The 25,892-nt window shown below is 48.3% G+C and overlaps 1 protein-coding gene across 1 annotated transcript; it reads right to left on the bottom strand.

Annotated features, from left to right (window-relative positions):
* Nucleotides 1-1,572: 1,572 nt before the first annotated feature.
* On the bottom strand, nt 1,573-23,209 carry LOC142574693 (uncharacterized). The gene is made up of 4 exons (XM_075683723.1): nt 22,489-23,209; nt 13,265-13,445; nt 7,477-8,028; nt 1,573-1,795 (listed from the first exon to the last, which is right to left on the bottom strand). Exons 1-4 carry the CDS (start codon nt 22,949-22,951, stop codon nt 1,573-1,575), a joined length of 1,419 nt encoding a protein of 472 aa, XP_075539838.1. The 5' UTR covers nt 22,952-23,209.
* Between the last annotated feature and the right edge of the window lie 2,683 nt (nt 23,210-25,892).

Here is a 25,892-nt window from a genome sequence, read left to right as displayed (position 1 = left end):
AGCGTAGGAAGCACTGATGGACAGTGAGCGGGAAAGGTCCCTCAATTTTCTAGTGTTGGTCAAATCAATCACCATCGTTAGGTAATCCCTTTGTGAAGGGCTTTTAAAAGCCAATGTGTGTTTGGTAATTGTGTAATAACGCTCAGTAAGCTTTCAAGCCTATTTAACCAGTGAACTGCTTGATTATTCATTTTAGCACTCACGTTTCAGTGCAAGTATTGACGTCGCTCTACGCTCAGAGCATGCCGATTTCCTACAATTGGGAGGTGCCCCTCTCCAAAAGCAGCGACGGGATGGAGTGACATTTATTGATTTCAGTTCATTTCCTTATAATGATGCATCAGTACCGGTTAATGAAGAGTATTGGGATAGAAACCGTTCGTGGGTAAGCTTGGATTGCCTTAACTGCCAAGGAGAACTTTAAGCACTTCTTTCCGGCAGTGCTATAGCAAGGCCTTACGAGAAAGCGTAACTTTTTCGCCTCTTGATCTCACCGCAAGGTGAGCCCAGATATTTGTAATTTGATGCTAGTATAAACGCCTGCTGTGACTCACTGGCTATCATGTTAAGCTGAGGAAAGGGTCGCCGGTTCGACTCTTGCACACTGCGGCGGCACATTTATAATGCAAAAAGAAATAAATAAAAGTCTGTTACAAAACGTTTTACGAATAAACTTAGTCCGAAGCACTCGACTATAAGTCGTCTTCTATTGTATCTCTTTATTTCATGTCAGTCAAGAATACGTGCATGTGTTTAAGCACATGTCGGCTCTGTATTGACCGTCCATCACTTTTTTATACTCGCTCCTCGGAAATCGAGTTTTCCTCGCCGCATGGGGGTCACTGCCCCCTTCTCGCCCGACTGAGGCGCCTCCACAGCCACTCCGCAAACCTGCTTTTACTTTTCAATAAAGCCAGTCGACTCTCCGTTCTCAAGCTGTCAAAACGTGTATTCCTTGCTTCCGCTAAACCGAGTTCGCAAGAAGTGGTGACCCTGGACATTTAAGTTTTCTTTCGAACACTAGCCATGGACGACGCTGCTCCTTTTCCTGCTGACAGAGACGACGCAACGATTACGTCTATTGTCATCGCCGCAGAGCTCCGGCTTCCCTGCTTTTGGCCCAACAATCTCCGAGTTTGGTTTCGTAAGTATAGGCCCGTTTTCAACTCCGGCGCATCACTTCACGCGCGGCAAAGTAGCTGCACATCGTCGCCGCGCTACCCTCCGACATCGTCGATGGCATAAACGACTTGCTAAATTTCGATGGGGGCGAAATGCGAAAACACCCGTGTACTTAGATTTAGGTGCACGTTAAAGAACCCCAGGTGGTCGAAATTTCCGGAGTCCTCCATTACGGCGTGCCTCATAATCAGAAAGTGGTTTTGGCACGTAAAACCCCATAATTACAATTACGACTTGCTAGCGTGTGCGCCTTCGGCCACCGCATACGACGACCTGAAACGCATGGTCCCGCAACGCCTCGAGCCGTCGCAACAAAGTAGGCTCCAACAGCTCCTCTCCGAAGAACTCGGCGACCATCGACCGTCACGACTGCTGCACCGATTGCGTCAGTTACTCGGTGAGCACTCCGCAAACGAGAGCCGAGCTTCCAATCTTGCGCGAGTTGTACTTGCAGCGCCTCCTACAGCACGCACGCGTGGTGCTGGTGGGATCCGACGAGATGGGTCTCGATCGGCGGGCTGCACTCCGTGACCGCATACGTGACTGCTCGTCTTCGGCATAGCTACCTATCACCGCTGAAAGATCCTCAGAGCTAGGAGACTGAATCTCGCGCCTGGAGGAAACAATCGACCGCCTTACCAGTGCACTGGAGAAGCTGACGACAGGCCGCAATACTGACCAACTTCGGCGCAACCATTCGCCTTCACAGCCCTGTTCATGAACGGGAAACCGAACGGCCAGGCGCTAACGGCGGCATGCGACATCGGCCCTCGAGCAAGCCGCCTGTTCATCATAGTCGACCGCATCTCCGGCACCAGCCTCCTCGTCGATCCCGAAGCCGAGCTGTCTATCGTTCCCGCCACAGCCGCAGATGGCCAATGCGGCAAGTCCACACCCACGCTCCACGCAGTGAACAACACTGCCATCGCGTCGTATGGGCTCCGATCAATAACTCTATAGACATCGGACTCCGGTGCTTGCTCAGCTGAGTGTCTGTGATCGCCGGCATCAGCTTTGCCACACTTGTAGAAGACATCCTCAGCCATTTCAACCTACATGTGAGTGTTGGCGATAGACGCCTGAAGGATAACGTCAGATCCCTCGGTGTACGTGGCCTGCTGTCCAATTTCACCTCATTTGGCATTCCTGCGTTTCAGCCGGTCTCAACGTATGCCAAGATACTTGCTGAGTACCCTCAACTCACGGAGTCCCGAAACAATGCGCTGCCCGTGAAACTCAAGGTGACGCATCATATTACCGCCACCGGCCCACCTGTCGCGGGGCGGCCACAAAGGCTCGCTAGGCGGAGGTTGCAAGTCACCCGCCGTGAGTCTGGGACACATGCTTCAGCGCGGCGTTATTCGTCCTCCCTCCACAAATTGGTCTTCTCCTCCCCATGTGTTTCCAGAGCAGGACAGTCGCGACTGGCGGCCTTGTGGTGATTACCGGGCTTTGAGCACCGTCTCTACTCCGAATCAATATACCTTTCCCCGCATACATGACTCGGCGCCCGTCTCGCAGAAACCAAAATTTGGTTTAGTGAACGTGTACCACCAAATTCCTGTAGAACCCAGCGACACTCTGAAGACAGCAATCAATACTCCATTTAGCATATTTGAGTTTGTCCGTATGCGTTACGGCTTGAAGAGTGCGGCGCAAACTTTTCAAAGGTTCATGGACGAGGTTACACGCGAACTCCCGTTTATTTTCGTCTATCTCGACGACATTCTCACTGCAAGTCGCAAGGATGAAGAGCACAAAGAGCACATTCGCTTTCACTTGTGTGGATGGATGAACAGGGCCTGGTCCTAAAGCCCCAGAAATGCATTTTCGGAGTTGAAGCCTTAGATTTTCTCGGCCATTACGTTTCACTCTAAGGCATCAAGCCATTAGAATCACGGGTGCAGGCTGTCGAGGACTTCCCCTCTCCAACCTCCTTCCGAAAGTTGAGCCAGTTTCTGCGGCTCATAAATTTTCACAGGCGTTTTATACTCATCATGTGCGCAAGTTCTTCAGTCGCTTACCGACCTCCTGCGTCGCGACGCCTACATTTCACTGCTAGTGGGAGCACGAGCACTGCTCCTAGGAAGCCAAAACGCGGTTGGTGACTGCAGTGTTGCTGATTCATCCGTTTCCCGACGCTCCAACTCGCCTTATAGTAGACGCGTAGACCACGGCAGCAGGTCCAATACTGCAGCAGCGATGGCACTAAGTGGAGGCCGCTGGGCTTCTGGAAGCGCTTCAAACCTACAGAAGCTCGCTACAGCACCTTCTGGAAGGAGATGTTGACCATCTATTGCGCTGTAAATCATTTCCGTTTTTTTTTTTTTGAAGCCTACAGCTTTTACATTCTGAAGGACCACAAGCCGTTCACCTTCGTTTTCAAAAGCAACAGTTCCTCATACTCAGAACGTGAGCTTCAGCACCTATCTCCGAATTTTCTACGGACATCTCTGGGACCGAACATCAGGCAGCTGACGCACTGTCGCGGATCGGCGCTGTGCTTGATGGTCCTGTGGATCTCCAAGCTCAGGCCTCCGCGCAGCAAGCAACCCCGAGCTGCGCCAATTCAGGGAAAAAGGCTCGTCGTTCCAGCCTGCGGAGGTGCCTCTCCCCTAACAACCACATTGATCACGTACGACACATCGCAGGCAGCTTCTCGTCCGTTCATGTCCCATCACTTTCGGCGGCCAATATTCAATTCACTGCATGGGCTAAGCCATCCCGGCAGCAGAGCAACACACAGGCTTATCACAGACCGCTTCCTCTAGCCAGCGATCAAAAAAGATGTTCGAAGCTGGGCAAGAAGCTGCCAATTCTGTCAAACCGTGAGCGGGACCCTGCACACGCGTTCAGCGGTGCAGCAGTTTCGACCACCAAAGAGACATTTCGATCACGTGCAATTAGTCTTGGTGGGGCTTCTTCCGCCCTGCAAAGGTCTCAGGTACCTCCTCACGCTTGTCGACCGGTACTCAAGGTAGCCTGAGGCAACGCCTTTACAAGACACCACGGCCGAAACAGTGGCGGAAGCATTCATTGCTACGTGGGTGTCGCGGTACGGTTGGCCTTTGCGCATAACTACTGACCAAGGCCGACAATGCCAAAGCTCACTTTTTTTTTTTTTTGCCCTGGTGAGACCGCTGGGCACGCGCCTTCATAACACCACGGCTTGCCACCCAAGAACAACGCATGGTCGAGCGTCTCCATCGACAAGTGAAGGTTTCCATCCACTGCTCTCTGTCGACCGCCACGCTCGACAGAGAGCAGTGGATGGAAAGGCTAACCCTAGTACTACTGGGGCTGCGAACGACAATCAAGGATGAGCTCTGAGTCAGCGCAGCCGAGATGCTCTATAGTCAGCAGTCCGCGTTCCAGGCCAGTTTTCGGCATCCAGTAAGGCACTCCGCCAGCGGCCGCGCAGCACACAGAGAGGCTACATTTCTGGATCAACCAGCTTGGACCTAAACCTCCGCTTATCACCCGTGGGCAGATTGTGTTTAGTTTTTTGACAATGGGCACAACAACGCACGAATTTCTGCGGCGCAACTCTATCAAGCCATCATTGACTTCTTCGTATGAAGGCTCCTTTCGTGTGGTTTTGCGTTCAGAGAAGACCTTTAAGATGAACTTTTGCGGCAACGAAGAGACAGTGTCGTGCGACCACGTGAAGCCAGCCTATCTTGAACATTAACTCTTCATTCCTTCCGCTAATCACACCTTAGCCTCCGGCATTCTAGAAGGGGGGGGGGGGCTGAGGCGGGGAGCCATTGTAGCGAGCGTCGTTAGTTCCTTGGCCCCGCTCCTAGGAAATCCGGTTTGCATCGCGCTGGGAGTCATTACCACCTGTTCGCACGACTGGGTACGCCACCACAGCCACGTGGCAAACCTGCTTTTACGTTTGAATAAAGTCAGTCGACTCTACGTTTTCAAGAGGTCAAAACGTGTATTCCTTACCTCCGCTAAACCGATCTCCCAACTGCTCCAATGCCGTTTTTTATTGCATAGAGTGCGGTAATGTAAATATTGATTTTAAAACTAAATTGTGGTCATTCATATAGCCGTTCTCACAGAGGGCTACGGGACATTGTAGTCAGGGTATCTGTACTAAGCTTGACAACGTACTAACCTTGACAATGTAAAGCACATCCCATGACCACTTTGACATACCGTCCCCATTGTAATTACGGCGTTGTTGTCCGGAATCGAAGTCGCGATCTCGCGATAAACAGCAGAACGCCAAAACCCTTGAGTCACCGCGGCGGACAAACACTATTCAGGAAGGTAATTATTTGTAAAATGTTTATTAAAAAAAGGTTATCTGCGATTATCGCACTGTTGCTCATGTCCGCTTCTACATTAAAGCCTTTATGTTTCAAAGTTGCCGCACGGCGGTATGTTATACTCGAGCACTTTTGTATTGTAAATTTGGCTTTTTTTTATTCATGACTTGGCGCTGTACTTCATCCTGTGTCCCTCCTGCTATGATCTCGCAAGGTAATGGCAGTATTCAAAATGCATAAATAAAGAAAGAAAGGAAGAAAGAAAGTGATAGAGCATCCGAAAAAATTAGAATTCCACGTCCGTTCTCTTCTTTTTTTTTCAATTTTAAGTATAGCTGTCGCAGGATTGGCTGATTGATAGCAAAGAAAGTATCCAATAAGATACGGCACTATCGGAGTTCTAACTTTACGTCCTGCGAAGCGTTCTTTCTAACGAGCCTTTAAGGTTAAGTATATGAGCGTTTTCGCAAGCCGCCTTTCCCACTTCGCCTCCGTCGGCTTGCGTTCACTCCGAACTCGTGCTCAGCAGCGCAATACCGCCTCCAATACCCCAACACCACGACGGGCGGGCCACCGCTGAAACACTGGCATACTTGTGCAAATCTGGACAGTTCTTCATCATGCCTCCTATTTAAAAAATGAAATTAAGGTGCCAGTTCATATCCTTGCCATATTTTCTTCTAGACAATTCCTTGGAACCGAGACAGGTAGCTGTGTGAGTGGTATTTGTCGCATATATTGTGCAACCCGGAAAAGGTTAACGGAGACGAAGACGAAGTTTGTCCGTATGCGTTACGGTTTGAAGAGTGCGGCGCAAACTTTTCAAAGGTTCATGGACGAGGTTAAACGCGAACTCCCGTTTATTTTCGTCTACCTCGACGACATTCTCTGCAAGTCGCAAGGATGAAGAGCACAAAGAGCACATTCGCTTTTACTTGAGTGTATGAATGAACACGGCCTGGTCCTAAAGCCCCAGAAATGCATTTTCGGAGTTGAAGCCTTGGATTTTCTCGGCCATTACGTTTCACTCTAAGGCATCAAGCCATTAGAATCACGGGTGCAGGCTGTCGAGGACTTCCCCTCTCCAACCTCCTTCCGAAAGTTGAGCCAGTTTCTGGGGCTCATAAATTTTCACAGGCGTTTTATACTCATCATGTGCGCAAGTTCTTCAGTCGCTTACCGACCTCCTGCGTCGCGACGCCTACATTTCACTGCTAGTGGGAGCACGAGCACTGCTCCTAGGAAGCCAAAACGCGGTTGGTGACTGCAGTGTTGCTGATTCATCCGTTTCCCGACGCTCCAACTCGCCTTATAGTAGACGCGTAGACCACGGCAGCGGGTCCAATACTGCAGCAGCGATGGCACTAAGTGGAGGCCGCTGGGCTTCTGGAAGCGCTTCAAACCTACAGAAGCTCGCTACAGCACCTTCTGGAAGGATATGTTGACCATCTATTGCGCTGTAAATCATTTCCGTTTTTTTTTTTGAAGCCTACAGCTTTTACATTCTGAAGGACCACAAGCCGTTCACCTTCGTTTTCAAAAGCAACAGTTCCTCATACTCAGAACGTGAGCTTCAGCACCTATCTCCGAATTTTCTACGGACATCTCTGGGACCGAACATCAGGCAGCTGACGCACTGTCGCGGATCGGCGCTGTGCTTGATGGTCCTGTGGATCTCCAAGCTCAGGCCTCCGCGCAGCAAGCAACCCCGAGCGGGGTCATACGGGGTCATTTTCTGGTTATCGTTTTCGTGATGACCCGCCATGTTCCTTTAGGTGCGTACAAGCTTCCCGATTTCCTTTGTTTCGCAGAAGCTGCAAGTACGGGCGACTATAGTTGCTGGGCTTTAGGCACTTCGCTGCTAAACCAACCACACGGTTGTTTCCTACGACTTTGATTTTCGAGTAAATCCATTCAATGGTGATCAGAATTCATCTTAATTCTGTTCTCGTCTTACTCTGCGTCCACATTTTCACGCTGCCAAGCATGAACGTTTCATAAACTTTCTCCTCACCTGTAGTTGTCATCCGCGGGTGTTGCGGCGATCGCCGTGCCCGTGTTGGCGTCAACTGTAATGTCGCTGTAGAACCTTATCTTGAAGACGGACGGCATGCCCGAGCGCACGATGGTGTCCACGGCGAGAGCGAACAGCGTCCTGAAGTCGCTCGCATTCGTCCACTGCGGCAACTCGACGCCTGCTGCCCTCCAGCATTCCGCGAGGCTAGCATTCCTGTTTCCCAGCAGCCCCAGGCAGGACGCGTAGAAGGACGCCATGTAGTTGAACGGCTGGCCCGTGAACAGGGCCCTGCGCTGGACGTGGAGCACCGTGGCATCCACGGCGGACACGTAACGACGACGCTGTTCGAGCCAGTAGGTGGCCGCCATCGTGCGGTTCGCGGAAGCGCACCAATGACCGCACGCGAAGCTTTGCAGGTCTCTGCAGGGATCGGTGAACGGGTCGGACGAGCCAATGACCTCGCGCACGGCGGCCCGGCAGTCCAAGCTCTCGCAGAGTCCTTGCATGCATTCGAGAACGACCAGGCCCTTGATGAGCCGCGGTGGCGACCTTGGCGAAGGAGAAAATTAAAACAAGAATTTATGGCGTTAGCATTGGAGAGTGTCAAAGTGGAAAAAAGTGTCTGTGAAGTGTGGGAAGCCGGTCACGTGGCAGAGGTAGAGAGAGCTTAGAGGAGCGTATATATATATATATATATATATATATATGTCTGTGTGTGTGTGTGTGTGTGTGTGTGTGTGTGTGTGTGTGTGTGTGTGTGTGTGTGTGTGTGTGTGTGTGTGTGTGTGTGTGTGTGTGTGTGTGTGTGTGTGTGTGTGTGTGTGTGTGTGTGTGCTAAGACCTGCGGTGTTTAGTCAGAAATATGACGACCGAACACCGTATGTCTTACGGTGATGCACCTTGTTTTTTTTTTAGTCTTTCTTTTCGTGGAGCAGCTCGGCTGACGTTAGCTTGTGCATACGCTATATATACAGGGTGCCCCAACTATAATGCACCAAGATTTAGAAACATGCAAATGCCACGCAGCTGGAGAGAACCAAGCTAATGTCGTTTGCCGTCGCTTGGAGATACTCCAAACATTCGTTTGCTCTACCTAATGCCATAATTAATCTTAATTAATTATTCGACTTCTCAAATATTATAATTAGATTAAAAGTGTCCATGAGAAAATCGCAGAGTGAGACGAGAATCTCCCGACACAGCTTTCCGTTGCTCGATACGTGCTACATAAAAGCGTTTTTCCGAGCATGAAAGAAGCCCGCGAATACACACAAAGTGTCTCGAGTGGCCATTCGCGCGGATATTTTGTGCGTACTTGCGGGCTTCTTCGCGCGTCGCTTCAGCGGATGCGCGCAGGCATGCGTCATCTGGTGGTGCTGCAAGGAACCCAGCGGCGTGCGCCTCCCGCTGCGATTGGTTGAGTTTTTCAATGTGCAGACGAAGGAATCCCGGGATTTTAGTCATATACAGACAGCTTCGCTGTAACATATCACGCGGATCCCCCACAATGCATGTATGTATCAATGCTATGCGTGCTGAGCATTGTCTAATTATACGATTGTGGATACCCGTTGACACTGAATCACCGTCTTTGTCTGTGTGGACAACCAACGCTCAAACTTCGCGTGCCAAAAGTAGCATCGTAACACGCAGGCTAGCGAGCGTACAGGAAACAGTTTTCAGCAGTACACGCTGCGATTTCGCATGGCTAAACTCACCACTTACACCGAGACCCATGTGTATACAGCTCCTGACCTGGCTCAGCACCGGCGTGCTAGAACGTAGGATCGCATGCGATTCTAGTAATGCACATGGCTGTGGACGGAGCTTGGCTGGACGCAATGGGCTAAAGGAAACGTATGTAGCTGTTACCGTTTGATATGTCACGCCATTTTCATGACCTCTCTACCTGCCGGTAGCAACATATGTTTACTGAACGCTCAAACTGCCGTACAGCATGGCCCGCGCTGGTTGCCCATACTCAGCATCGTTCTGTCGCGATGCCTGCTGAGGCTGAGCTTCGACGAGTTGTGTTGCGTGACTTCATCTTTCTATCCAGCGCATTCACGACAGTGAGAAGTGCGGCTGTGCGCGCATTTCGTCCCAAGTCTCGATTTTGGCAATCATTAGTGCATAGTGTTACACAACGCGCAACGTTGGATGTATCCTTTCGGTCGCAGACTTAGGCCGATGCCGATGGCGGGGCATTGCCACATGGTGTAGGGTTGGGCTGTCTGCCACTGGGAAGAACGGGAAAAAAACTGACACGCCGTCACTTTGATATATGTAAGGTGTTGCTCTGGGACGCGCGCAAGAAGCATCTCCAATCGATATTATGCACCGGGGAAGAACTGGCTAGGTTCTTATTCTCTCTTGCTACGCGCGCGCGTCTGCGGTGCGCATCGGGCTGGGAAACCACGGTTTTAATCGCACCACTGTGTGCATGTATTTTAAAGCGAAGGTTTCTTTGCCTCTTCCCCAGATTTTATGGGTGTTGGTTGTTGCTCTCTGAAATTATCAAGCATATACAACGTGGGCCGCTTCGTATGTGCCCGAAGTGACAACTTGGGTCACTGGTACAACTGAATAAATGCGTCTTCGAATAGACAACTTCGATCACTCGGTATGTGAGCATACCCGTCCAGACAAGCAAAACAAGAGGCGACACGCAAGGAAGTCGGCGGCAGAAAATCGCGAAAGTACGCTAACGAGAAGGGAAGGAGTCGGTTTCGAAAAAGACAGCGCACTTGATGGACCTCGCCAAACCACAAACAAATTTCGAGCGATGCTCTTTCTTTCGAGCAAGTGCGGATTTCAGTTGCCTCTAATTAAATAACTGTTTTAAAACGTTGCCGCATATGACTGGGAACGTTGAAACCTTGCCTGCACATGACGCTCTATATTTTACAAAGGCAGTAATTTCACCAGACAGTCCTACTTTTCCAGAACCTTGGCCATTCATCCCTCCTTCACTCTAGCATCACTAAATTTCAACAGCCTAAGTTACGACAGATATCGAACTTTGCATACACGTAACCCGCGACGTACATCTTCTTTTCAGCAAGGATTAACTTAGTGTGATGTAATCTTTCTTCGGGACACTGCAAAACAGCGCAAAATTGCTATATAACCCTTTGAAACCCTTGTTAAAGCATTGATCAAATGCTGTGTTTCAGCCACACACCGATTACCTCGGACACCAGTTTGCCACAGCGTTTAATAACCCCCATATTTCCTAAATTTAACCTCAGTGGAATTTGCAGTTATGCTAGGGCAGCGGGCTAAATGTTACGTCACTTGTAAAACACACTCATAACGCTCCAGAGCAGTAGCATACGTAATTTACTGCAACGTCGGCAACTGATCCCTACACTTCGAACTTTGCCTACGCACTCACTATAATGTGTCTCTTATTCTTGACAAATGTAACGAAGAGGCATTGTTTAATCTACTGGATACACAGGTAAAAGCAGCCAATAACCACGTATAAATTTTAGAAATAGGGAGAAGAACGAGGGTTCAGTAATGACTTGAAACGCTTCTAATTAAGGCAGGAAAGCAAAAGTTTGGCCCCACATTGCACCTAACATGCAACCCCTCCCACACCACACCCCCCCACACTTCCACCCCTTTTCATTTTCGCGGATTTGAACATTGTGTATAGCCCAGCTGTTTTAAGACTGGAAAACAGTGCGGTAAACAGCAGTACGACACTCCAGAAGGCTTCAAAAACTTTTTTTAGAAAGGCTGTAAATAACTTCAACAGATTAACTATTTAACGTTCGTCACTCCCGCGATTCCTACCTCAACGAAATATAAACAGCGTGCCTCACGTAGTTCATCGAGGAGACCGGGAAAACCAACTACACGCATTGTAGCTATATGCTATATAAAGCATGAAAATTGGTATAACACGAGTGTTCAGTAATTATTTCGAATGCAGATAATTATCTTACACACCTCAAAGTTTCGGTACACCTCACCCATAAAATGGCCATTTTTCCTCTAAATATGAAATTGCTGTCTTTCTGGGTCCTCGCAGGTAATCGGGGAAAGATCGTAAGAGCTTCATTTAACGCCTTTGAACAGGCCAAATTTTAAGTTAGTGCACGCACTTCAATCAAACCTTGCCTGCACACTGCCCCTATCATTTACCGCGTTTCGTTAAGATATAAATTTTGTGTGTAACCAAGCTTTTCATAAAACCTCGAAAACAGGCATTTAATGTTTTAAATATGGAATGCTTTTAGCTCCCGTTGACAGAAACTTTCAAGCGACCTTGAGCCAAACGCCAGAGCCGTTATGCGAGCGCTCAAATGAGACCATACGGGCAATCAGCCAATGCTTAAGAAAATACTGTCTCTTTCCCCCAGCTTTTTGTACACGACCGCATTAAATACGTTAGTTACTGCCCAAGCAAGTTACAAAATATATTGCTTCCGAGTTCTTCCTAATGTTTGTTCACAATATCACTCAAGCTGTACCTTCTGTACGCTGAAGCTTTATTTGTTATTTCCAATAGCGAGGTTCAAAAGGCAGATACAGGGCACCATACACTTCACTGCCATGTTTTGGCGCTGAAACATCATTGTCTGCGCTCTCTTGAACGTCAGCGGTCCGTGAGTTCCGAGGCACGGCTTTTGCGTCGCCTTGAGAGATGGCGCCATGCTGCGTGGCACCTGCTTTAGGTGATTTTCTTCTGACTGGGCAGCGCGCTGTGTCTCCCTGGCGTATCTCGCTGCCTGTCGTGCCGCCTTCAACCGGTTTTATTCTAGCTGGGAAGCGTCCTTATAGCCCAGTGCACAGAATGACGGGGTGCGGTGTGATGTGGTGGGGTGCGCCGTTGCGAACATGCCCTACACCCATTTTAAGATTGTGGCTAGTATCATTTCCAACCACTCTTCTTTGTCGGTTGCCATTTCACGCTTACATCTACTCTCGATTGCGGGAGCGGCAGCAATATTTTTTTTTTTGGCTGTTCTAGTCACACTAACAGATTAGTTGTAAAATGTGTGGAGAAAGAAGGGAGCAGAACGGGACCACTGTTTGCATTGACAGAGGAGCGTTGAGCTATGTAAAAGTAAGCAAGGATACGTGAAGGCATTTCAGCTAACATTAAAGCAAGATTCTCTTATAACTGTTTCTCACATGTATACCTGAAATGTGCCGACATTTTCTTTTTTTCAGACGAGATCACCTTCCCGGACGTACGAACTAAACCCAGGGAGTGATGATCCTATAGATGCTTCACAGCGAAAAAGCACGGTCTCAATGTCGGCACATTACATGGCTGTCGCGACGTTATCGCAACGGGTTCTTCGCCTGTCACATTTTGTAGCTGGAAAAAACACGTCATCAGCACGTGCGGTGCCCGAAAACACACGGCATCGCGATTTCTAGTGACCATCGTCGTCTACATCGTTTCATTTGGCTAACACCGATGCGGCACCCACAAAATACGTACCCAAAGGAATGCGGCGGATCCAAGAGCTCCCTGTAGGATCCATATAGGCACGTATATAGCTTGAGTCCCTCTAGAATGATATCCGCGTTTTACGGCTACTCCTGTTCCCAAGCGCTATAGCGAGCCTTAGTAAAAGACGACGTGTATAAATGCTCCCTACCAAGCTCAATATTTTCTATATCTATACTGTGCCCTGAATCGGGTTTCTCCGGAATGCCGCCGTATTTTTAACGTCTCATCAGACCTTTCGGCGCTGCTGCGTGCCTTGCTCCATTAGCTGAGTGCTCCTACGGCAAGCGCCCTTCCTTTAGGCGCTCTCACCTTGGGGAGGTCCTACCGAAGAGCAGCGCACCCAGTACGGCTAGCGAGCAGGTGACCACGAAGGCGGCCAGTGCGCAGTCCATCGCGGTGAGGCGCCGGCGCGCGCAGGTGCGACTCTTGCGTTCGCTCGCCTCGAGGCCGGAAGCCGGCAGCAACTGGAACATCGCTCTGCGCGGGTCATCTTCGGAGACGCCATGCAAATCCATTTAGTGTGTTGTTAGTGACACGTAACAATATGCTTAGCGCAAGTACAAAACCTTTAATGGAGTGCAGGAATTGATTGACGCACTGCGGTATAGATTATTCGAGAACTGATATAGTGGCGTTACGCTTCTCAGAACCATGCCGTCCACGGGTTCGAGTCACATTGCTACGGCGGCCGAATTCTGATGGGGAGCGGTATGTATAAATTATCACGTGTTTAGATTCCGGTGCTCGTTAAACAGCCATGGTAGTCGGAAAAACCTCGAGAAACTAAACTACAGTGTCTCTTGTGGCATGTGTCCTCCTTCGCGGAGTTAAACCTCTTATATATGATTAGACCTAGTTTAACAAGGGCCCTTAGGAGAAGCCTGCATCGACGTAAAAGTGGTAAAGAACTCGCATGCCACGCATAAAGAAAAAAAATGGTCTGTTTAACTGTTTTCTGTAATCCCATCTGGTTTTAACTGCATGTTTAATTGTTTTGACAATTATCGTGTTCCTCTATGAAGTACATTTATTCTGCTTGGGCCGAGTCGGAAGCGCCTAAACATGTACGAGAACTCCCGAAGATGGAGTTAAGTATGCATGGGATAGGTATAGTTGTCCTTGCAAGGAGCAGCTCTCGGAATTCCATTCGCTCTTAAATAACTGGCCCTAATAAATAGGAAATTTTATCATTTGCCAGCCGGAGCGATGGATTGTGAACATATACGAGCTCTTTAAATGCGTGCGCTTGAACAAATTTGTCTGACCCGCGCGGCACATCGTCTCTGGTCATTGGCGTTCGGTAATTGAAGAAGCGTATTATTTGCTCTCCAGTTGAAGCTCCCTTAGGCCAACGTGGATGCCGGCGACGTCAGGCTCGATCAAGGCCCAGCTTCTCTGTAACTGCGATGAGTTATTGATTAGATAGAAGCTCAAGCTCTTCACTGCAGGCTTTGGTCAGTTTTGATCCGGTTTTTATTCGCCTTCATTGGTCGATCAGCCCTTAAGCTGTAGAACTGCCTCTACAATAACATTCGCCTATACAACCTCAGTCTGTCAAAAGCCAGTGGGTAAGGTATACAGGTTGTCCCACGTAACTTGAGCCAAAGTTTTAAAATGAAAGGTACTCCGGACGCGAGTTGAACCGAATGCATAATGTTGGCGCTGGCCTAGAGTTAAACGGATTAGTTATGTTTAATTAATGAACTTATTAAATATAGGCTGCAGACCCCAAGTGCGTTACGCAAAGTTGTAGAAGTACCTTGAGAAACTTCTCAATAAATTGTTTCCAACATGATATATCTCACGTGGTCCTTTTTTCCGCGTTCCAAAGAAAGCCCGATAAATATGAAAAAATACCACGTGACGGGGCGACTGCGCGCTGTTATTGTGCTGCTCTCAAGCGCACGATGGATGAACAAGGTCGGCTGCAGCGAGACTGGCCTGCGGCAGGGCGTTATATCTGGTGTAGGTATCTGGGCATGCGGCTTTTATCGCATGATAGCGCAAATGCGTGCTACTGGCCGAGCGGTGCCGAAGCGATAAAACGTCTAAGGAGACGCAACAGAACAAACATAGCTTTATTTTTTGATGCTTGAAATGGGCAACAGCTGGCCGATGGAGTGTAGTGGGGTTGGGGTGGGGAGGCGGCGTTAGGGCCGGAATGATGTTCCAGTGACATTCAATCCAAAAAGCGCCCTTTGATTATATTGCGTATGCAAACACGTCACCATCTGCTGCAATGTACATTTGGCATCTCATAGGCACATTTCCTGAGGCGTTCTTGATCGTGGTATCAAGGATATAGAGATGCGGACTTGTCTTACTTTTTCTTTTAGGTTCTCTGATGTTGTGGTTGGTGTCCGGTATACTTGATTCTTGACGTATCCCCAGAGAAAGAAATCGAAGGGAGTTAAATCTGGCGACCGTGCCAGCCAAGCAATGGGGCCACGCCGTCCAATCCACTACTGCGGGAATACTTCATGCAGCCATTTGCAAGCTTTTCTGCTGTCGTGCGCAGGAGCACCATAATGCTGATACGAGATATCCTTGATCCTAGACAATGAAACTTCGCAAAGAAAATCCTCAAGCGCCCCATCACGGATGTCGTTGACGTATCTTTCGCCTGTAAGTGTGTTATCGAAAAACACAGGGCCAATGATAGTGCCACCGTAAATTCCACACCACACAATAACCGACCACTGATATTGGTGAGGTGTCTTCAAAACCCACGCAGTCGGGGTTTTCGTCGCTCCAATAGTGAGCGTTGCGGATGTCCCCATGGGCATTACATGAGAAGGTAGCTTCATCGGCCCACATTATTTTGTTGACAAAGCCTGGGTCCTCTTTCGTCTTGATTATAATCCAGTTTGCAAAGCCCTTCCGATTTTCGAAATCGCGGGGCTCCATATGGTGCAGCCGCACGTGGCACGGATGAAGTTGCCTCTTCCTAAGTACTCTCCACACTGAAGGCTTTGACGCTCCAGCTTCAGCACCCGCACTACGAACACTTGCATGTGGGTCTGAAGAAAACGTTGACAGAATATCTGTCTCCACGTCCTCGCCCAGGATTGAAGATTTATGTCGTTTCTTCGTAAAAGTACCAGTCTGTCTCAGCGCTTCATGTGCACGCACAATTGTCATTAAAGTCGGACGCGTACCTGGATGCCAGCGTCTAAATAGCTCAACTGCGCGCTTTAATTCTATGTCCACTTGACGCACCTAGAATCAAAACCATATCTGCTCTTTCCTCACTCGAGTGAGCCATATCTGCTGCTCAACGTTGGTCACAGCCACACAGCGTTGCTGTGGCAAGCACGCAGGAATACGGGGGCCTGAGGAGCACTGAATATGTTGCAGTTCGCTAGAATTGGTTCAAACGAGGTACATAAAGTATGATCTACATCCGGTAAACGGGAACAGCCTGCGGGCGCACTCTCCCAGCGACTGACGAAATATTATGGTCACGGTGCACAAGTGTGAAGCCAGACGCGGCCATCCGATACTACGACGAAGCGATGTGCACGTGCGGGGTGCGAGATCAAAAAAAGAACGTCTGGTAGACAGTAAGTGAGAGAAGTAGAGAAGACGGAGCCAGTGCAAAAAGAGTCATCTGAAGAAGACATGCGTAACCTTCCTTGAATATAGCCCAGGTTTTCTATTACAGTTAGTTAGTTTTGTCCACGCGTGATTGATGTATGAGTGCAGCGGTGGCGTAGAGGTAGAGTATCCGCCTAGCGTGCTAGAGGACCGTGGTTCGAAACCCAGTGCCGCGCCATTTTCCACCGGATAAAAAAAAATCCGCGTGTTGATAAGATTGCATACACAGGCCTGGAGTATGGCCTGATCCCAGTGACCAGAACCGGTAACGCACTCCCTCACCAGAGCAGGATTGGCCACCCTCGTGCTGTACTTGACAACTACCTCCTATATCAATACAAGAATCAAACCCCGGCCCTCAGTCCCCAGCAGCTGCGAAGACACTGACCACGGCGGCGGTCAGACCTGTGACGCAGCAGATGGTGCTAAGTAAAGGTGCTAAGAGTACCTCAATCCTAACAGGCGGCGGTTGGAATCTGAACCTGGCAACGTTTAACACTAGAACGTTATCTAGTGAGACGAGTCTAGCAGTGCTATTGGAGGAATTAGACGGCAGTAATTGGGATATAATATAAAGAGGGCGTTAGTGTTGAAGCAATGAACGACAATCTTATGGGCTTCATTAAGGAGTGTGCAATAGAAGTTGGTGGTAACTCCGTTAGACAGGATACCAATAAGCTATCGCAGGAGAAGATCTGATCACGAAACGCCAATGTATGAAAGCCGTTAACTTCACAGCTAGAATAGAACTGGCAGAACTTTCCAAGTTAATCATAAAGCGTAAGACAGCTGACATAACGAAGTATAATATAGAACTGAACATGCTCTCAGGAACGGAGAAAGCCTAAAATCAGTAAAGGAGAAACTAGGAATAAGCAAGTATCAGATGTATGCGTTAAGAGACAAAGCCGGCAATATCATTACTAATATGGATGAGATAGTTCAAGTGGCTGAGGAGTTCTATAGCGATATATACAGTACCAGTGACACCCACGACGGTAATGAAAGAGAGAATATTCTAGAAGAATTTGAAATCCGACATGTAACGCGGGAAGAAGTAAAGAAAGCCTTGAGAGCGATGCAAAGGGGGAAGGCAGCTGGGGAAGATGAGGTAACAGGATATTTGTTGAGGGATGGTGGGCAGAAAGTTCTAGAAAAACTGGCCACCCTGTATACGCAATGCCTCATGGCCTCGAGCGTACCTAAATATTGGAAGAACGCTAACATAATCCTAAACCACAAGAAGGGGGACGCCAAAGACTTGAAAAATTATAGACCGCTCAGCTTACTGTCCGTTGTCTACAAAGTATTTACTAAGGTAATCGCACATAGAATCAGGAACTCCTCAGACTTCTGGAATTCTGTAAACCAAAGGACCAGGCAGGATTCCGTAAAATCTACTCAACAGTAGACCATATTCACACTATCAATCAGATGATAGAGAAATGTGCGGAATATGACCAACCCTTATATATAGCTTTCATTGATTACCAAAAAGCGTTTGATTCAGTCAAAACCTCAGCAGTCATGGAGGCATTACGAAATCAGGGTGTAAACGCGCCGTATGTAAGAATACTGAAATATATCTATAGCGGAGCCACAGCCACCGTAGTCCTCCATAAAGAAAGCAACAAAATCCCAATAAAGAATTGCGTCAGGCAGGGAGATACGATCTCTCCAATGCTATTTGCAGCGTGTTTACAGGATGTATTCAGAGACCTGGATTGGGAAGAATTGGGGATAAGAATTAATGGACAATACCTTAGTAACTTGCGATTCGCTGATTATATTGTCTTGTTTAGTAACTCAGGGGACCAATCGCAATGCATGCTCACTGATCTGGAGAGGCAAAGCAGAAGGGTGGGTCTAAAAATTAACCTGCAGAAAACTAAAGTATTGTTTAACAGTCTCGGAAGAGAGCAGCAGTTTACGATAGGTAGTGAGGCACTGGAAGTGGTAAGGGAATACATCTACTTAGGGCAGCTAGTGATCGCGGAACTGGGTCATGAGAATAAGATAATCAGAAGAATAAGAATGGGCTGGAGTGCGTTTGGCAGGCATTCTCATATCATGAACAGCAGGTTGCCATTATCCCTAAAAAGAAAAGTGTATAGCAGCTGTGTCTTACCAGTACTCACGTACGGGGTCGGAACCTGCAGGCTTACGAAAAGGGTTCCACTTAAATTGAGGACGACGCAACCAGCTAAGGAAAGAAGACTGATGGGTGTAACGTTAAAGGGGAGGGATAATAAGAGAGCAGATTGGGTGAGGGAACACGCGCGAGGTAATGACATCTTAGTTGAAATCAAGAAAACGAAACGGACATGGGCCGGACATGTAATGAGGAGGGAAGATAACGGATGGTCATTAAAGGTTACAAAATGGATTCCAAGAGAAGGGAACCGTAGCAGGGGACGGCAGAAAGTTAGGTGGGCGGGTGAGATTATGAAGCTTGGAGGGACAACATGGCCACAATTAGTACCTGACCGGAATAGTTGGAAAAGTATGGGAGAGGCCTTTGCCCTGCAGTGGGCGCAGCAAGGTTGCTGCTGCTGCTACTTATTATTATTATTATTATTATTATTATTATTATTATTATTATTATTATTATTATTATTATTATTATTATTATTATTATTATTATTATTATTATTATTGCTGTTGTTGTTGTGGTGGTGGTCGTGGTGGTGGTGGTGGTGGTGATGATGTTGATGATGATTTGTCCGCGGTTATTTTATGCCAAACTTTAAACCTTAAGGTTCAAAGTTGTGGCATCATCGTTCAATTCAAAAACTACTACAAAGTCATTTCTGTACAAAGGCAAAATTGTAGCAGCCGTCACCGCCTTCCATCGTTCGCACACGCTTCCCCCTTTCCTTCTTTCAAGCAGAATCCAAATGCTGCTTACGTCTTTTCTTTTTCGTGGCCTTAGACGCTTTATCTCTTCGGCAACGCTCGGACAGCGTTAGGCATTTGCACCATCATGCTATATCTACACCCTGCCTAACGCCCTGTTGCTGGCCAGTCTCGCTGCAGCCAACCCTGTTCATCCATTGCACGCTTTAGAGCAGCACAATATCAGTGCGCCAAGCGCCCAGTCACGTGTTTTTTTTTTTTTATTCATAATTCGCGGGCTTTCTTTGGAAAGCGGTAAAAATGACCACTTGAGATATATCATGTTGGAAACCATTTATTAAGAAGTTTCTCAAGGTGCTCTACAACTTTGCGCATCACACTTGGGATCTGCAGCCGATACTTAAAAAGTTGATTAATTAAACGTAATTAATCTGTTAGTTGAGGGAAAAATAGCCTGAGTAACTCTAGGCTAGTGCCAACAATATGCGTTCGATTCAACTCGCCTCCGGAGTGCCTTTCGTTCTTAAAACGTTGGCTCAAGTTACGTGGGACACCCTGTATATGTTCTCGCTTAGGAGTCGTACTAAGGTTACTGTCAATGAACGTTTTCTCTCTTCCTCCTAGGAGTCATGCTTACACGGGCAGAATCACACGTATTCTTCCACTCAGATGTGCTCGGCATACTAAACTTATTTCTTCATAAGGGAAAGTTACGTTTTACGTTACATAATGTAAAGTTACGTTTTGGACAAAATTTTATCCTGTACATACATAACGTGTAAAGATCATCTTTGATCGATTATATTTATTTTATCAATCACCGCGCATGGCAGGCCAACCCTAATGATAAATTATAAGTAGATCACCGCTCGGACACTGAAGATGAATTAGAATCACTGCATCATCCCGGCCTTGCCCGTCCACGTGACCATGCAACGACACAACGAGCCTGTTTTACACTAACAGCGCTCAACGGTTACCTAGTTTTCAATTATCGCAGCACCATTTGCAGTTAGCGAAAGCGTTAGTAGTCATGTGAAATGAAGCTGCTGAAATCTCAGAGGAGCTACCCTAATTAAGGAAACAATGTTCTTCATAGAGGCTCTGTAATAGGCAAAGTAAGTAAAATTGTCGCACATACCATAACGATTTTTATAATGTTACCGCCTAATATGAACATTATCACAGATAAAGTGCCCAAAATCATCGTAGGCAGCTTCGGATTTGCGGTAGAGAGAGAAATCACATTTATTAGTCCCAAAAGGCCCCAGTCCGGACCTCCTGGTAGGCTCCATGCCTCCTGAACCAGCACGTTCTTGACTTGCTACACCAAACTCGGCCACCACATTTTTTCCAAATTTCGTGGGGTAGTAGTCCACTCCTCCCAGCTGCCGTGGGACGCTGGTTCAGTGGCAGTTGAGAAAGTATATTGTTTTTCCGAAAGTGGAGTTGGCGGGGCAGTCCCACAAGGTGCGTTTATTTGATGGAAAGGCTCGGTAGGGCTTACAAGTGCGGAAGCCTGTATGGGTCCCTATTTATATAATGCGTATAGTGTAGTGCGAGTAATCTGTGTGTGCGTGTGTTTTTCGCGTGATTGAGGCGTCCTCTCTCGAATACACGTAGGAGGACGGGTTGAGAGGCGTTGACGCTTCCCTGCTAGATTCACTGCCGTATTGCGCTGTGTTAACGACAGCAACCGTGTACAGTTCGCAAAGTACTTTTTTATACACAACGTGGGATCACTGTGTATCCGTTGCGTCAGTTCCGTAGACAGTAGGCGTCGCTGGTTGCAGACAGCTTTCTTTCTGCGTATGCGATGTCCAAAGAGCGAACCCCGCAGAAGCCCCGACAGCAGTGCTGACTATATTAACGATACAATTTGTCGAAACTTTTACACATTTATACATAAATATGCATTCCTGTTGGTTTATTAGATTGTATTTTTTTTATCTGCCCAAGCAAAAACAAAAAAAAACTCGCTTTCCGTTAGCCCTCCGCTGTAGCCTGAAATATTCCTGGCTACGAAGTGTGGCAGACAACCACTGCGCCTGTCTGCCGTGCTTCGCGGCCAGAAAGCCGCTAAAACTCACCACGTCAAAGTGACGGGTACGCACTTACTAGAGATTAATATGCAGTAGAAAACTTATTTTCTTTCGGTATAGCCACAGAGTGTTCCGTTCTAAAAATAATAAAATACAGCTGCCTGTCGGTCGCTTTGGCTCTGGCCATTCGGAGCTGCCGGCAAGAATAGAATTCCTTGCGTATAAAAAAAATTGCATGTCTTTTAACATTGTCGAGCCCTTTCGGCAAGTATACCACATCACCATGCCAGCCCTCCTTCGCTGAGGATCCTTCCTAGCGGCATTTTTAAGTCCGCGTGGCTCACCACAGCAATTTCAGACCAGCCACCGAAAGCTAAGCAAGGGGAACCGGACCAATCGCAGACGGCGGCACCACTCGTCTCGCCCATTATCTGCTTTCACTCAACTATATGCGGCCCCCCGAAAATCCCTATACTACTGCGCGTTTGTTGCCTCTTTATCAGCCCAAAAGCATGTCAAGGTAGGCAGTCCTATTGACTCTGAAAGCAAACAAAACTCATGTCCTTATAGTAGAGTAGTGCGTTTGACTGGACTATTCAAACAGCGCTGCGTTAGCGCCTTATTTTTTGCGTCGGTTATGATATAAAACTATAATAGCATTACTATATAGAGCCCGTGATAACTTATGATAATGTGTCTAGCAGACGAAGAACAACAAGACTTTACCAGTTGGCTTCTAAGATATATTTAGTTAGTTTCGGTGTTTGAAAAGCACAAATTATTTTTAATACGATAGTTAGAGAGTAATATTCGATTCGTATTCCAAACTTCATATATTCGCCCACTGCTTGTATTTATTTATTTATTTATTTATTTATTTATTTTTCAACGTATTCCTCATACAGAAGTGAAATGTGACGCCTCATTTGCCCAATGAAACTCACGGGGCCGTGTTACTAAATTCAAATAAACGAACAACGCTGCTGAACTTCTGCAGAGAGTGAGAATATTGGTGCCGCAGAGCTTAAGACGACTTACCAGGCGGTACCTCGAAGACGCCCGGTCGAGGCATGGAGTGGTCGTAGCGCGACGACTGCGACGGTGTCTCGCTAATTTGCTGCCGATCTCCTTCGGTCACCTTGCGCTTCGACTGATCCTCGCTACTCTGGCCGACGTTGCCATTCGTCGCAGCTACGCATTCTTTCGCTTCGGCTTCGTTCTTGCCGAGCGAGGACTCGCCCTCGCCTACCACCTTCTTTCCGCCTTCCTCGGGAAGTTCTTTCTGTTCGTGAGAGCTTTCCGGGGGCGTTTCGGTGGCAGGTTGACTGGAACTCGCCGGAGGGCTAGGGCTCCTGCCCGAGCGCGTACGTTGCCTGCTGCGGCGCTTGTGAGAGCCACCCGAGCTGTCCTTTCCATCCTCGTACGTCACCGCGGGACGCTTGACTTCACGGCAATCCTCCGAGGGCCCTCGATTGGTCGGAGACACCTTAGACTGGGGCATTATTCCGTGACGGGTTACCGACAAGACGCCGTGGAGCAACTGAGAACACGAAGGTTTTGCTTTGCTTTGCCCGGCAGGCTCTGCTTGTTCTTCCTCGTCTTCCTGCTTCCAAATAATGACGCTTACCCATTACAGGGCATTGAGCTAACATAGACAATGCACATAACATAGACTATTTGGTTATTTGCGTTATGTGATTACTTGAATACATGCTTAACTTGGGCGGTTGGAGCGCGTCTCCTCAACCAACCTATAGGCCTCGAGCTCCACCACTGGAAAAGCTGGCGCCACCGTCGGCGTGACGTGCTAGGAGGGATCACGTGGACATATGAGCCGCGTCGGCTGCTTCGGGAGCGCCGAAGCTAGCTGAAAACGAGTTTGAATTCCCTCGTACGCTGCGGTGCTCATTTAGTGGCGAAATTTTCCCGCTTCGAGTGTCTCCTTTACAACGCTTGAAAGCACTACAATAGGTAGTGGCTGCCTTTGAAGGCGCGCAACATGGTATGCTACTGCTCGGTGCCGCAGGGCCGGACGCACGTAACGGAGGCCGGTGTCAGCCTTATTCACACGTAGCCGCAGGAAAAGAAGCTGCGTGAAGCTTGGCTCGCGAAACGTAAAGCCGGCAAATAGTCATCGGCTACAACTCGGTTATGCAGCAAGCACAGACGCGAGGAAGATTTCTGCTACGGCGCCCGGTCTGCGATGTTCTGAAAACGCGCACTGAGACGCTCGCCTGAGTCTGCTGCACGACTAATGTTATGACGGTTTGGTCTATCAACTTGTCGATGCTATAGATACTGGCAAGTTCAGTGGAGTGGAAAGCCAGCGGTAAGAAGCACATTTAAAAAAAGCATGGCATGTGGTCATGTTTGTGTTATGAATTAATGCACTGGATTACAAAAACGGAGCAGCGGGAAATTGTACGCAGAGAACACCGATAAACATACAGTGCGACGCAACTCGAAAAATAATATTGAAACGTCCAAGAATTTAGAATAAACAAACAAAAGAAGATTGAATCGTCGCGACGGCACATCATAGTCCCTGTAGGCGTCGAAGTCTCTACAATGAAGTTATTTTTGAACAGCTCTGATAGCTCCCACGCAACAATGGTTGCTTGTATACTGTCAAATGCTCGTATTCTGCAGTGTGAAGCTCATGGCACGGTGCGAGAACGCGCGCGCGGAGAAAGAGAAACAGTGCGCGGACAAGCATGCCGACGCGCAGTCGGTCGCTGCGAATCTGTGCGATCGCTGCATTGAGGCTTCGTTCTATTACGCTCCATTTAGTTATGCAAACACTATAACAACATATTTCACATAGTTTGCTCTCAGCGTTTACCTACCTTTCACGCAAGACGCCGGTTCGGGAGACTCCATCGCGGCGACCGCGCGCAGTGGCATTCACTGTACGTATTCGGTAAAGAGATAGCGTCTCTAAACGATTGTGTGCTTTCAGTTTGCCCAAGATTATTATTTAGACAGTCAACAACTTCTCTCGTTTCGAAAGTACTTACAGAAATGTCCGGGAGAGCTCGCGCGTGGTGTTTTCAGTGAGCGCTGACAGCAAAACCTATGAGGAGTGCGCCGCGTGATCCCTCATACTACGCCAGCGAGGCGCTTCCGATAGATGGCGACTCCGTAACTCCTCGCCGCCAATAGTCTAGTGCGCAACCGGTGTCAGCGCTGCGAACGGCGAACCGGTGACGTCAGTAGGGGGACCGCCTTTGTCGTCTGCTACGCTCCGGCTAGAATAGCTTCATTTTCAAGAGCTTGACAAAATTCCTTAACCGCACTGTCTGGACAGAGAACTGCGTCCTTCCAAAAGAATGGAAGGAAGCAAAAGTTATTCTCATTCCTAAACCGCGCAAGCCTCGTAACATCATCGTCCCATCTCCCTAACGTCATGCGCGGGGAAACTCTTTAAAAAGGTTGTGCAGATCCGGCTCTCGAACCACACAAAACTAAAAAACATGTTCAGTTTCCGACCCCACGTGTCGGCGCAGGATGTTTTTCTACCACTAAAGTACGAGGTCCTGCACCCCAACAGAGGGTCGGACGATAAATTTGTATCGGCATTGGATATCAAAAAGGCCTTCGACAGCGTCTCCCACCCCACTATTCTGGAAGGACTGGAAGCAGTGAACTGCGGAACAGGAATTTATAACTACGCGCGCTCTTTCCTGAGTGGCTTAGGATTAGGCTCCACAATCGGATTAGGCTCCACGAGGTCCGACACCTTGAACTGTCCCGACAAAGGCACCCCTCAGGGAGCTATATTCTCTCGACTGCTATTTAATGTAGGGATGAGAAAGCTAGGCCTGGAGCTTGATAAACACCCGAATATCGGCTGTGCGATATATGCCGATGACATCACACTCTGGGCTCACCAGGGGTGCAATGGGGACAAGCAAGAAACTCTTCAAAAGGCTATGGACGCAGTCGTGTAATGCGCGAGGGCGGCCGACATGGCGTGCACACCCGAAAAATCGGAATTCATTCGGGTGTGTGCGAAATGCGCAAGAAAGACGGACTGGGTGCCAATCACTCTGACTCTCGACGGGGCGCCGGTTCGTGAAGTGGAGACACTCAGAATATTGGGGATGTGGATGCAGCAGAACGCTGGAAGATCCCACACCCTTAAGAACTAAACGGGGTCACGGGAAACGTGGCCAGAATGATACGGAGAGTAGCAAGACGCAGAGACGGCCTAACTGAGGGAGAGACTATCAGCCTGGTTCACGCATTCGTAATTAGGCGCATCACACACACACCCTTCCGTATCAGGCCTTGACAAACCAAAAGGTCACAGAGGCAAACACAATAACAAGAAAAGCCTTCAAAGCCGCCCTTGGTGTTCCCAAATGCGCTAGCACAGAGAGATTCGAGGGAATGGGTCTGCGCAACACTTTTGACGAGTACGCAGTCGCGAAGTTATATGC

This window comes from Dermacentor variabilis, chromosome 3 (genome assembly GCF_050947875.1).
Source record: "Dermacentor variabilis isolate Ectoservices chromosome 3, ASM5094787v1, whole genome shotgun sequence".
NCBI lineage: Eukaryota > Metazoa > Arthropoda > Arachnida > Ixodida > Ixodidae > Dermacentor > Dermacentor variabilis.
The sequence above is the reverse complement of the archived record's forward strand: the minus strand, read 5'-3'. Positions and strand labels throughout refer to the sequence as shown.